Below are 13,715 nucleotides of genomic sequence, written 5' to 3'. Positions count from 1 at the left end.
CCGACATCTCGACCTCCACTGGTCGTAAATAATTCAAAATTGGCAGACCTATTATAACGCGCACCTACTTGGCCTGTATAGAAAATAATGCAACAAAAATTAGAAACTGGGAAATTATTTAAAGAAATCATAATACGGACAGTTTTGTTATCTTGGTTCAGCATAATTTGAATGATAAATAATGTTAGTTCAGCAATGAAACTTCTCTCACATCTTCCTTACAATATGGCCTTTTCATTTTATTAAATAAATTAATTTAATCATTCTATTTCTTAAATACACGTTGCATAGTATTTGACAGTACAACTAGGGGCTTATTTGCTTAGAGAAAGTTGTAAACACAAACAAAAAATATTTTCATTACGAAAATAGGTTTCTAGTTCAGTCAGTGGCATTGGGCAATGTGTAATAATTGACAGAGAGTATAAAAAGAAAGCGTTCAATGGTTGCAGAGAAAACGTTCCTTAATTTCTTCAAATCAGCGTTTTTCAAAAATCACGTTTAAACCTTTAACTGTTTGACCATGCCTTGCATGCTGCAACTTCGGTTAGAAACTCTTGGAGAGTAGCATTGTCTGTCGATTGATATCCACGACATTCAGCATCAGCACCCTCCAAATGTGTTCCGTGCACAGCGCCACCGATTTTCGCGGAACTTGCACTTGGAACTCGGGGCTGACCACGTGGATGGCCCACACTGACGTACCGATTTCCGCAAAACTTGCCCGTCTTTTTTCGGATTGGCCAAGAAGCGAGGTATTGTTGACATTCCACGTAGTCGGCGAACAGAGAATAGTAGTAAATATTTTGAACTAACGAAAATTGACAAGCTCGAACAAATTGAATATATACCTTCGCAGCGTTTGAAGAAAAACAAACGCGCTCTCATGTGCGGGTGGAAGTGTCACTTTCAGCAAATATTTGAACAACTGAATTAGATAAAGTATTGCTTTTTCAGAGCGAAAGTTGAAACGTAAACGAACTTTTCATATAGCACGTGCACTTTCACGCGCTGGTAATACATTACCGGCTCCATTTTTTTAAAGTTCCTTGTGAGGAAACTCTACTGGCACACCACACTCACTGAAGAGTTTCTCCATGAGCTTAAGTGTTTTTGGTACTGCTATCGAAAAATGTTTTTTTGTTTTTATTTCGGATATCATTCCCCCTTCGGTTCACGTGCTGTCACGTACATATGCTCCCGCAACAGGTTTTCTAATCAACAGCTATGTTCTCTACGTGCGCAATGAAGCAATTAATATGTATGTGTTCGTGGATTACGTCATGCTGACTGTTGTGTTGTGACTATGTGAGACAATGAATTTACGCGATATATGTACCACCCACTGACTACAGACTGTATTATGAAGTGACAGTATCATTTTCTTAGGCTGTTTTCTGCAGAACTGTGAAGTCATTTACCTTGTATATTGTATGTAGCAAGTGTTTCTTACGTCACAGTTTTACTGCGAAAACGTTGCTTGGGAAGTGCTGGTGCTCCTATGAAAAGCTTATTTGTTATGTAATCTTGAACCCTGCACGTTGTAAGCTAGATTCATTTAACTGCCAAGGAGTGGCCGGCGCCTTAAATTATGCATCAGCATCTCCTTATGTGATATCAATAAAAGCAAAACGCAATGCAACAAAACCAATGAGACAAACATCCCTGCTTTGTCCTGTAAACTTATGCTTCAGTTTCGCTCCTTCATGTGTTGCTTTTTAAATCAGCGTGTTTATTAAAAAAATCGAAATGAATCAAATAACTTTATTTATTGCTCTGTTAAAAGCATAAGTTAAGCCTAAATATTATGACTGCAAAAATATGCGCCTTCAAACACACCATATCTTTAATAAAGCGCAAACCTTCGTGGAAGTGCTTTGTGACTCGCTTACTTTGACAATCGTCTTCGATGATTTCTACACAACTCTTGCAAATTGTGAACTGAGTATAAATCTCATAGCTTAGCTTTGGAGTTCTTTCAAAGTAAATGTCTGGAAGGACTGGTTTTCACGCATTATGGCTCCAATGAAGCGATGGACTTGCACAAACAATCAGTCCTTGTGAAATACTTTAATCAAACGAAAGGAATGAAAATCTTCCCAAGCTTTATGCTTCCAAAACTTAAGTTAAACTTCGGTCTTCACTTACCTTATGGCCACTGTCCTACTGGCGCCTTCATTTTACCTAGGATGTGCGGACTTCACATAATCATCGCAGTGAAGAAATCAACGCTCGGTGTGCACCCTGTTGCACTGGCAGCAATGGCCGTAAATGCGATAGTTATACAAGTATAAGAAAATATTGTAGAAGTCAGTTGAAGACCAGAGCTGGAACGTAGACCCATTTCTAGATGCAAACATTCTTGCTGCGCTTAAACCTGGTTCAATATTTCTTGCACGAACACTATGCTAATGGTGTGTTTATGTTATCTGTCAATCCAATTGTGATATTATGGTACATGCCGTCTTCTTCTCTTAATATATTAGCAGATAAATATGGTGTAGTTCTTAGGGCACCTCTTGAGACACACAGACGGCAGCATATTAGACTTGTATAACATTTATCTGTGTTCGCCTCCTTCCTTTTGGTCTAACCTGCAGTGGCGGCGCACTTCGAACGCAAGTTTCATGCCCTCACAGTTCGTCGTGGTGACAACGTTGCTCTGACTTGCCGCGCCATCGGCGAGCCGCCAATCACTGTCACGTGGGCACGAGACAGGCATGCATTCAGCCCTGCCTTGGAGCCAAGGTGCGTGCGCCGTGCCTTACGTGGAGGCAGAAATACAGATGTAGAGCATGGCTTTAGAACAGCCTCAAAACTAGAAATAACAAAAAATTTAGAGCTGCACTAAAGCTTCTTGGATTTTGTTTATGCAAACGTCCTAGCTTTACCCCATCTACTAACTCAGCGAATATTATGTCGCGTTCATATGGGGAGAGACACAAAAATTACTGCTAAGAACTTCCCGTGGTGTCAAGGCATGGAAAGGGAACGAGAACTTTATTAAATATGTGTTCTGAAAATATTCCATTGGCGACTCCAAAGTAATTTTTCACTCTCTAGTAAACCAGTCAAATAGAGACATTTTCGAAATGAAACGCACAACAGCAAGCAAATGTTTCAAATCTTTCTAACTGATCCACTTAGTCGTCGTTTTAGAGTACAGTGAATAAAAATGACTGAAGCCAAAGCATTGGTCGTTAGCGTAATAAAGAGACTCTACAAAATGAGCTTTAAGCTGAAAATCAGATTCATGAGTAAGTTTGTGAATGGAGTTTTGACGGAACATCTTAGCCCTTTCTCTCTCGATGTCCTTTGCCTTGCTTTAGCTGAGCGAGTAAACGGCGTGGTGGGCGAGAAAAATGGTCGGCGGGCCAATAAGCTTGACCAATAAGTACGCTCATACTAGTATGGACGTCCAATAAAGGAGGCCAAAGAGAGCGAGTTAACTAATTAAAAGTAATTGCTTGTAGTTTTGGAAAATAAAAACAACTTAAGAAAGGGGGATGCTAGTTTCTTATAGGCTGACTATTGCGGCCTATAGTATGGAATATTTATTTCACACTCAATTCCTAAAATAAAAATTACGCGCTCTTTAATTTACCGCGCAGGTGGTACTACGTTATGTCTTGTGTGCCTCTCGATGTTTCAAACGTCAGGTGTATTTTCCCAAACCTTTGAAAGTTCATCTGATTCATCACCCTTCCATGATTCACTGCGCAGCATTGGCTTTTCCTGCGAGCTCAATGAAACACCTAGACACGCTGGTCGCCATATTGTGTCACTCAAGCTGTGTGACGTTTCATGTCCCAAATAAAGCGAAAGTCATGACGACCTTTTATGACGCCTGAAAGACACTAGGTATAAGCTGTTTAGACGTTAGAGAACGCGACTAGCTTTAAATCTCGAAATCTTCTAGGGGTACTTGAGCTTCATTCTTTAGTTATAGTTGTAACCAATGGCTAATAAAACATTCTGGGTAAATTTCTTGCACGCTTCGCGCCTAGAGGCCCAAGCCTTGTATAAGAATTGCAAAGCACCATATTTGAACAAGTCTCACCTCAAACAGAATAATTGTCAATTCCCTGAAATAACGCAGTATTTTAAGCAGCTTGCCTCCGTTAATTGTTGAGCTGTGCTGGCCAATGAGGAAACAATAGCGTATCACCTTGCATCGCATGCCTAGCAATAAATCTACTTTAACAAAAGACAGTGCGCCCATTTTTATTTCCCAATTTTTTTGGCTAGTTTTCGTCGCTAAGAGGGCTACACAGTTGCGATGCATAGGTTCGAACATGCGTTAGGTTTTACGGTATACAATTAATACAAGGCTACAGATTTGTAACTTACAATAATATTGCTCTATTACTATTGACCTGCCACTCCTAATGACCTGACCACAGGTACGTGGTTGAAGAGAAGCCCGGTGCTGAGGCACTCGAGTACGTGGTACGCATCCCGAGTGTGGACCGCAGGGACTCCTCGCTGTTCAGCTGCTACGCCGAGAACGCCTACGGCAAGGACGACACCAGCTTCCAGGTCCTCGTCCAGGGTGGGTGCGTGGGCGTCCGCCGATGACCTGCAAGGGTCCCGTGAAAGCGCAGACTCCGCGACGACAGCGTCTTCTTTCTTTAATCTTTCCTTTTTAATGAGATGTCTCGTCGTACCGGCTGAAAGTGTTTCGCGTGAATCTTAATGTTCTCCGCGATTTATGCTTTATGGATGCGGAAATGATTGATATATTTTTGATGGAGCCCGTACTCTACATCCATCGATGAAGAGGCATCGTTTCCAAATCGATGCCGTAAAAGTAACACGTAGAACCTAAGTAATAATAAAAATGCATGCGGATCGAGTAAACAAGATGTTTTATTTTGTAAGGCTTGTTGCAGCTTCATTTTCCAAATTTTCTTCCATCATGACTTTTAAAAAATTAGGCTCAAATAACCCTCCTGTGCTTTCAAGCAGCCCATTAAGTATAAAACTAAGTATTCCTGTCGCATGGACTTGAGTTTAATCCTAAACGTATATCTTCCACCCGTCGTTGACACCAAGGCTGCAGTGATGTAGCAATATAGCAATAGGAGTGCCACGGAAAAAAGTGCATATGCGTGAAGTGTAAAAAGCCAATCATGTGGTGTGTATATATATCTGTATGCGAATGCCACGTAGCTGGACCGAATCAAGGTAATGTTGCTTGCCGTCGCTTGGAGATACTCAATTTATTTTTCACCCCGCTTAATTAGACAATTATTCTTAATAATCAACTTCTCAAATAATATAATTAGATGAAAAGTGTCATTGAGAAAATTGTAGAGCGAGGTGGAAAGCTCCCGATACAGTTTTTTGTTGCTCAATACGCGCTATAAAAAATATTTTTCTGAGCGCGAAAGAAGCCCGCAAATAAACGCAAAGTGCCTCGAGCGGCCTGTCACGCGGCAATTTTGGGTGCATTTGCGGGCTGCCTTGACGCTAGGAAAAATACTTTTATGTAGCATGTATTGAGCGAGAGAAAGCTGTTTCGGGAGCTTTTCATGTCGCTGTAGAATTTTGTCAGGGACACTTTTCATCTAATTGTAATATTTGAGAAGTTTAATTAATTAAGAGTAATTATCTAATTAGGCGAAATGAAAAAATAATCGAGTATATTCAACCGACGGCAAACAACATTACATTGGTTCTACCCAGCTACGTGACATTTGCATATCTTTAACCTCTGGCTAAAGTTAGCTGGGAGCTCAGTGGCTATGGTGTTGGGCTGCTGAGCACGAGGTCGCGGGATCGAATCCCGGTCATGGCGGCCGCATTTCGATGGGGGCGAAATGCGAAAAAACCCGTGTACTTAGATTTAGGTGCACGTTAAAGAACCCCAGGTGGTCAAAATTTCCGGAGTCCTCCACTACGGCGTGCCTCATAATCAGAAAGTGGTTTTGGCACGTAAAACCCCATAATTGAATAAAGTTAGCTGGGACACCATGTATGTATGTATGTATGTATGTATGTATGTATGTATGTATGTATGTATGTATGTATGTATGTATGTATGTATGTATGTATGTATGTATGTATGTATGTATGTATGTATGTATGTATGTATGTATGTATGTATGTATGTATGTATGTATGTATGTATGTATGTATGTATGTATGTATCAAGTGAATGAAAGTGAATTGAAGTACATTAAGGGCGTATTAAACGAAATTGGGGTGGATTAAAGTGGCTTACGGTGGATTAAGATGGATTAAGGTTGGTACAAATTATAGCAAGGTGTATTAAGGTGGATTGGGGTAGAGCTTTTATTTAAGGTGATAACTTAGAGAAGCCGTAGTGACTTCGCATTCAAATCACTTAAGGATACTCATTGAGTGTCAACTTTTTTATTAGTAGCTTTCTTCACAAACAACAATAGGAGGAACAGTAGCTTTACGCAACAGTAACACAGGCGCCTTCCTAAAACAGATGATACGGTCAGTGGTGCATTTGAGGTTACACCGCGCACTTTTTAATACTCCTGTCCAGAACCCCCAGAGAAACCTCGTGGCTTGGAGGCATCGCAGACAACAAGTCGTTCGGTGACAATCTCTTGGACGGCGCCCTACTCCGGTAACAGCCCCGTGAACAAGTACCGCTTGGAATACAAGCATAGAGACGGTAGGTACACCGTTTCTCGCTTCAAGATAAATTGGCTGGTCTCTAGTCAAGTAATTCACCGAAATGATAGTGACTTGCTGTTTCGCACATCTCTGTACAACAAGATAGGCAAACTTAACATTCAACCTGGTCGCACGAGACTAACAAGGGCCAGCATGTGAAATATTGATATTTATTTTTACTGGAGAAGTAAATCTGCCCATTTAAAAACGCACCAGACCATATTGGCACCACAGCACTAACCAACATTTTAGCAGACAATGAGGGAAAAAACAAAAGCTCTAAGGGATTACACTATTTCAATCCTAGCAGCCGCGCGGCCGCGCCTTCAATGTAGTTTCAAATTTCATTGCACTGCACAGCGAATATACCAAATATCTGGGGCATGTATCGCATGTATCGACGTGCATTTTTCTAGCCGCACCCTGTCAACAATGTGAAATGCCGAGTTTACTGCAGCTCCTCTGCGAATTTTTACCGTCATCGCCGTACTCCTGAAGGCAGGGCCGGAAAATTTCGGGCGTTGCTGTGAGGGGGAACACTGGCGCCCTCTACCGGCACGCTTGGTCCCTACTCAAGGATCACGTGGTATTTCTTCGGCCGCGCGCTGCCGTAGGCGACCACGGGATGCGCAGGTCGCTCTTTACGCAGTAGGTCGTGCTGTAGATGATAGTTTTAATCTGGGTATTTAATCTGGAAGCTCTGTGAGGGCACAGTTCATAAGGATATTGTGGCAGTAATATATTTGATAATATTCAGACATCTAACATGCCTTTAGGTAATGCAGCCTACAACTTCTGGCCATCCGTGCTCATGAAGGTCAGCCTATAGTGTACGTCTTGGTGTCTCGAACGATAATTTTACATGGCTTCAAACGTCATGCTATTGGCTTCGATGACTGCAGAAACCAGAATGACAGTTAAAAAATTGTTCAGATGCAATGCAGTGTAGGAATGGGGGTAAGCGAAGCTTTCTGTTGTATTTGTATTAATTTACGGCAATTGGCAGTGACGTTGTTTGCGAATGTTAGTGTCGTAGGGCACTTGCTGCGTTACAAAAGTGGTAAGGTGACGTTCCCCTTGCGTGCACCAATTGTCCAAGTATGCACGGGACACAAAGCGGGACCGGTTTGCTTGAAGAGGAGTTGTAGGCTATTGGCACGGTCATTGCTTCACGTGACTCATCGCATCGTGGCCGAAGTGGTGGTGGCGGTGGTGGTGAAACTTTATTTCCGAAAAGAGTCCTGAAGGACACCTGACTGTTCGTCAAGGTGTAGAGGGCACCTCCCACGTCGGGACGGGGAGTCCGAGGTTCTCCGTGACTTCGCGGGCCTTCTGGAGAGCCCAGAGTTTGTCTTGTAGCTCGCTGCTCCTACGATCGTCGTCCCACTCGTTCTCGTCCTCCAGATAGGAGGCCTGAGTCGCGCTTCCCCACAATATGTGTCCCAAGTTCATATGTCCACCACACTATGCAAAAGTGAATGACCCGTTGTAGTCCGGGTCGATTTGGTAAACTATAAATAAATTTTGGCGCCTAGCGTGCCAAAACTGATTATGATTATCAGGTACGCGTAGCGGGAGATTACACAATTATTTTTACCGCATAGGGTTCTTTACCACGCGCTCAAACATCAGTACACGATCGTTTTTGCATGTCAGCTCCATTGAAATGCGGCTGCTGTGGTTGGGATTGAACCCAGCAGCTCGGGCAATGTCTAGCCGTTGAAATATCGCGTCGCATACAGAACTATTGATTTTCTGGGCTGCTCGTGTGTAGTGTCGTCGTGACATTGCGGTGCCTTAATGCGGCTTTGCGTCTAGCACGCCCTGCGTAAGTTTCCGGAAGGAGAAATTTGCACGATGTTTCTTTTTTTCAGAAATAGCCGGAACGTTTACGTTTAAACGGATTTACGTTTATCCACTCAGACCGCAAGCGTTTCCACATGTGGTTTTAGCTTTTGCTGTATTGAAGAGACCCTAAACAACGCATGCTTTCTGACGTGGTATTGCCTCTTTCCCCCAGTGTGTAAGCGAACTGTCACAAGCGAAGTATGGTAAAGTCGATGTTCACTCGTTTGACGACTGGGTCGGGGTCTGGATGGTTAGGAGATTCGGTTCTCCTCATTCTCGGCCTTCCCACTCTACTCGCTCATCGGGCTATTGCGCAGGAGCACAGAAGCAAACGCCGCAGCTTCGGCAACGCTTTCGCAGAGAGAGGGAACTGTGGCGGCTACCAGGGAGCTCCAGTGGGCATTCTGGTCACGCTCCCCCTGACGAGACATGCTTTCCGACGTCGCGTATCTCTTCTTCCGCACCCTTGCCATGTGCTTTCCAACACACTCCGATGCAGCGTGCAAAACAGCCACTGCAGCACCACTGGAAAAGTCGAAGGAAGATGCAAAATACAGATTCGCTTTAAATGCTTAATTGCGTGTGTCCACATATATTGCTCTCTAATTTGTAGCACCGGATTGCAAGCACAGTAATCTTAAAGATGAAGTAAAAGGTGGTAGTTCATTGCGCGTCGAATTATGAGGCGTTTTTACATGGCCGCATTATTACTTTCTACTGCCTGTCTAGTGAAAACTTACCTTTACTCGCATATGTCCCGTTTCAGGAACGTGGAAGCGTGACTCGCGCATGTCGACGATCGACCCCACAGACTCCACACACGTGGTTTCTTCACTGCGCCCAAAGACCGCCTACGAGTTTCGACTTAGGGCAGAAAACATCATCGGGCCCAGTGAATTCAGCGAATCGCTCGTGGTTACAACCGATGAAGAAGGTATCTTGCATGCAGTTTGCTGCACTTTCCTAAATGTTCCACTTACAGTCAGTCAAAAATGTAACAGTAAGATGCAATCTATAGTCTTTCACGAGAAGATTTGAGTTTATAGAAAATTGCAGCTGCTATGAAAAGCGCAAAGATTCTCTACACTAAGCCAATGAGGAAAAATATGGGACCATCAGGCTGGCGTTCGCTGCCATTTTGAAAACGGCAATTATTGTTCAATAACAGCAAATTAAATATTTTTGTTATGGACTTGCTTCGCGATATCATCAGTCAGAATACTCAGGGAATACAGTGGTCGCAGATTCCAGATTAGAGAAATGTAGTTGTCACTATGTGGGGCTTAATATATAGTTATAGACAACTGGTGCTGTACTTAATTAGCACAACTTGTGTCAATCTCTTTTACTTGCAAGCTCTACTGCGTACTTGTTCTCAATCGTATTAACTTTTTTACCATTTTGCTGTAATATCTTGCCATGTAAAAGGATGACCGTCTCTGCCATTGTTGTAATCCACAAAAAGAGCCTTATCAAGACCCCAAAGACATCTATTGTTCTTTTAATATAGGTGTACAGTCAGCGAATACACTCATTCAGGGTGAATCTTGTCCTTGTCAAGTATATTACGAGGGTTTCGTACCGTTTTACTAGTCAGATTATGTAAAAAAGGGGATATATAGCTTTCTTCTTGCGTCCGTTAGAATCGAAGTAATAATAAAAAGAGAAATATGAAAAGAGAAATGAAATCTTGAGGATGAAGGAGAGATATTCTCGTTAGTGGAATACTCCTAAATCTTATTAAATTCAAAGCCGATTGATTAGAAAATATTGATCGCCGTTTGTCAGTAAACTATCGCACGTTTTAGCCAAGATAGCGTACGGTACCCTAACCATTCATTATGGTTTAACACAGCTCCTAGCGGCGCCCCACGGGACATCAAAGTGACACCGACAGGATCCAGGAGTCTTCATGTAGCCTGGAAGGTAAGCTCTCCCACAAGTGTTCAAGCCGCTAAAACGCTTTGATGTGCAGCATGAATGCAACAGACGACAACCAAAAACAGATTAGAAGCGGCATTTGCATTGTTCACTGATGGTGCCTAAAGGCGACTTTACGCAGCACTGTTGAGCACTCACAAACTTCAAAGCAACATAATTTTAGGTGTATTTCTTTCATAATGTCTCGCTCTTTATGTTTGTGTCTTTAGATTTGGTGGAACGATTGTCGCTTCTCGGATGCCAATGTCTTTGTGCCGCTGCACAACCAACAAGCAAAATCTGGACTTGCTCGTAAAATGGACAGCTGAGAAAACAATGAAAATCTGTCTTTTCTGAAGCGGTACTTTTCTCTCTACAGATAGGGCGAACAGTTCGCTGAAAGCAGCAGCCTAGAAAGGGTAACGTCGCCCTGTTCACTCTCCCTCGTTTCTCCCTCCAGCCACCCTTGGATGAGGACTCCAATGGCCTGGTCCAGGGTTACTACGTCGGGTACCGAGTGCACGACGCTAAAGAGTCGTTTGCATACAAGACCTTGGAGAGCTCGCCTGCTTCGTCCTTACAACAGTGCGAGCTGACCGACTTGCGTCGGAAAACCCGCTACAGCGTCGTAGTCCAGGCATTCAATGCTAAAGGCGCTGGGCCCGTGTCTGAGGAAGTCCACTCCCAGACGCTCGAAATAGGTGAGCTGAGTCTGTGCACGCCGCCACTTTCCCACGAAATTTTGATTAGCGGATTCGTGTACAATACCAGTGAACATAGTGTCGTTGATTTTATTCTTTGAACCTAAGCTGTGATGCGTGACTTATGTGTAGCCTAGGGAAAGGGTAGGCACGATAAAAAAAATCATTTCACGCTTTGGAAGCCAAGGGCAAACTAATCGAAATTTTCATAACAGCAGCACAAGTGCCTCACTGATATCTCCTTAAAAACATTAATGATAATGACAGCAGGAAAAAACAGTTTGACGCTGCGAGTCACATACTACAGTAATTCATTGTTTTGAATTTTAAAAATGACTTCTTTTTTGTATCCTTTGTTGTCTTAGCTCTGTTTAAAAGCTTGCTTGCAGAACATCGCGAGTAATTTGTAGCTGCTCTGGTTCACTCTGTCCAGATCCTCCCACAGCACCACGGCTAAAGCTGGTTTCTTCGACGTCGTCATCTGTTCATCTGAGCTGGAATATCGAGAGAGAACAGCCAGTCAATGGTGAGTATTTGAATACTGTATTGATAATTAATTCATATTGCATATATTTAAACATGAAATATTGTTTGAATTCAGTATTGAACTTTGAAGAGCAAAGTTCAATTAAACATTTCTAGTAAGCATTTCTACCAAAGCCTCAGCAATTGTTACCGTGTCCACCATTTTTAATGGGACAGCGTCAGGATATCTAGTGGAAACATCCACCATCGTGAGGATGTACTTGTTTCCTTTATTTGATGCTGGGTTAATAGGGCCTACAATGTCCACTGCGACCCTCTGGAAGGGTTGCTCAATAATAGGCATAGTCCCTAGAGGTACCTTTGATACCAATCCTTTTGGTGTGGTTCTCTGGCATATGTCGCAAGATCGCACAAACCGTTTATTGTCACTTTGCATGCACGGCCAAAAGAATTCTTCTGATACTCGGCTGGTCGTCTTTCTTACTCCTTGATGGCCAGCCATTATAGTGTCGTGCGCCAACTCGAGGGCTGCTCTTCGTAAACTCACTGGCACTACTAGCTGTCGTGTTTCTCTTCCATCATGGGTTCTGGCTATTCGGTACAGTAATTCTCCAACCTTCTCAAACCTATGTACGACCCGGCTCTTCTTATTCTTAATCCTTTTCCCTGGCATTTCAAAATAATGTCGCAGCGTACTGTCCGCTTCTTGCCTTTTCTTGATTTCCGTCGCGGTTATATCGATGGCGGTGCCTGAAGTATTCTTTATACGGACATCTTTCCTATCCTGGTTCCTCGTGCTTTTCTCTACTGACAATATGCTAGCTTCTGCATTATACGGATCCGTACTTCTTTCGTTATCTCTGCCACCGCCTTCGGTGGATTCATGCTCCGTCCTACTAGTAATCTTGATACTGGGAAAACTCCAGAGGGGATCTGGATCATCCACTCTTCTAATCTTCTGGGATCTTCTGGGAGCGTATTTGAACAAACTTAATGTTAAGAGGAAAGGGAATGACAATATTTATTGAATCGTCAGGGAACATTTAAGGGTAATGTTATTGTTGCTTACAGCAGCAAGGAACAATTACTATTTTTCCGTATGCAGAATAGTTGTTAAGAGTGTGTCAAAGGTTTAAAAATATTCACAGTAAAGCTTTTACCTATGATGTAACGTAGATATTATTAGGTAGCACTGGACATTCCTTAACGAAAACCTGACTGCTCTAGGGGAAAAGGCCACCTCGCATATGCCAATATATGTCACCTAATATGCGTCAACGTGACATAATATAGAAACAGACATCCGCGACAACTGTTTTAGTGCTCAAGCAAAATAAGCGTAATGCTAAGCCTAATAAGCGTGCGACAATTCGGCAGGCACTCGAAAACTTAAGGGACAGTTTACTAAAGCAGTTAGCGCTCAAGTTTTCAAGCCTCACCATTTATGATAGAACAGGTCTTTTTTGGGAATCATAAAACTCACCTCTTTTTGTTCTTTCTTGTCGGCGATAAAACGTTGATGAATAGCGTGAGTTTGAAAAAAAGAAATAGTGCTCGGGAAAACGCAGCATCATTTACCACAATTCTGCAATTTCTTTCTGAGCGTAGTCGACTCCGTGCGTCGTAGCCAATGATTGTGCATATTTATCCCATACGCATTGCTCCTAGTCTAACGAAACAAAAATGTTTTGCCGACTTGCAGGTTTCGTGCTCTTCCACAAAGCAGAGCGTGCCGCGTCTCTGGACACCCAGTCAGCCGAGGGCACCGGCGAGTGGTCCGAGGTGCAGACCGGAGCCGAAAGGTCCGCGTACGCTTATCGCGGCCTACGCTGTGGCCGCAAGTACTCCTTCTACGCCGTGGCCTTTAATTCGGCGGGGCGAGGACCCCGTAGCAACGTCGTACATGCCAAGACAGATGGATCCGGTGAGTACGGGCGCTTCGCTGCGAACCAAAATTGGTGGATAGCGCGTCGTTCGCAGTGCTATTTTCTAAATGGTTACGTTTATTGAAGAAGTTTACCCGCATGGAGAGAGAGAAGAAAGAAGTGCTGTTTAGACAACGTGCGTGGGATTTTGTGTTCGCGCACAAGTTTACGTCGTCTTCCA

General features: G+C 43.1%; 1 protein-coding gene across 1 annotated transcript in view; it reads left to right on the top strand.

Moving 5' to 3' along the window:
* The window catches only part of LOC142578267 (cell adhesion molecule Dscam1-like), a 207,898-nt gene that overhangs the window by 179,257 nt on the left and 14,926 nt on the right, over nucleotides 1–13,715 (top strand). Inside the window, exons 13-20 of the mRNA XM_075687668.1 lie at nucleotides 2,601–2,748; nucleotides 4,404–4,552; nucleotides 6,521–6,652; nucleotides 9,269–9,436; nucleotides 10,358–10,428; nucleotides 10,883–11,123; nucleotides 11,557–11,649; nucleotides 13,312–13,533. Of these exons, the coding sequence (XP_075543783.1) occupies nucleotides 2,601–2,748; nucleotides 4,404–4,552; nucleotides 6,521–6,652; nucleotides 9,269–9,436; nucleotides 10,358–10,428; nucleotides 10,883–11,123; nucleotides 11,557–11,649; nucleotides 13,312–13,533 (1,224 nt within the window). The remainder of the gene's footprint in view (nucleotides 1–2,600; nucleotides 2,749–4,403; nucleotides 4,553–6,520; nucleotides 6,653–9,268; nucleotides 9,437–10,357; nucleotides 10,429–10,882; nucleotides 11,124–11,556; nucleotides 11,650–13,311; nucleotides 13,534–13,715) is intronic.

This window comes from Dermacentor variabilis, chromosome 4 (assembly GCF_050947875.1).
Source record: "Dermacentor variabilis isolate Ectoservices chromosome 4, ASM5094787v1, whole genome shotgun sequence".
In the NCBI taxonomy this organism is placed as follows: Eukaryota; Metazoa; Arthropoda; class Arachnida; order Ixodida; family Ixodidae; genus Dermacentor; species Dermacentor variabilis.
Note: the sequence above shows the minus strand (reverse complement) of the source record. Positions and strands in the feature narration are given on the sequence as shown.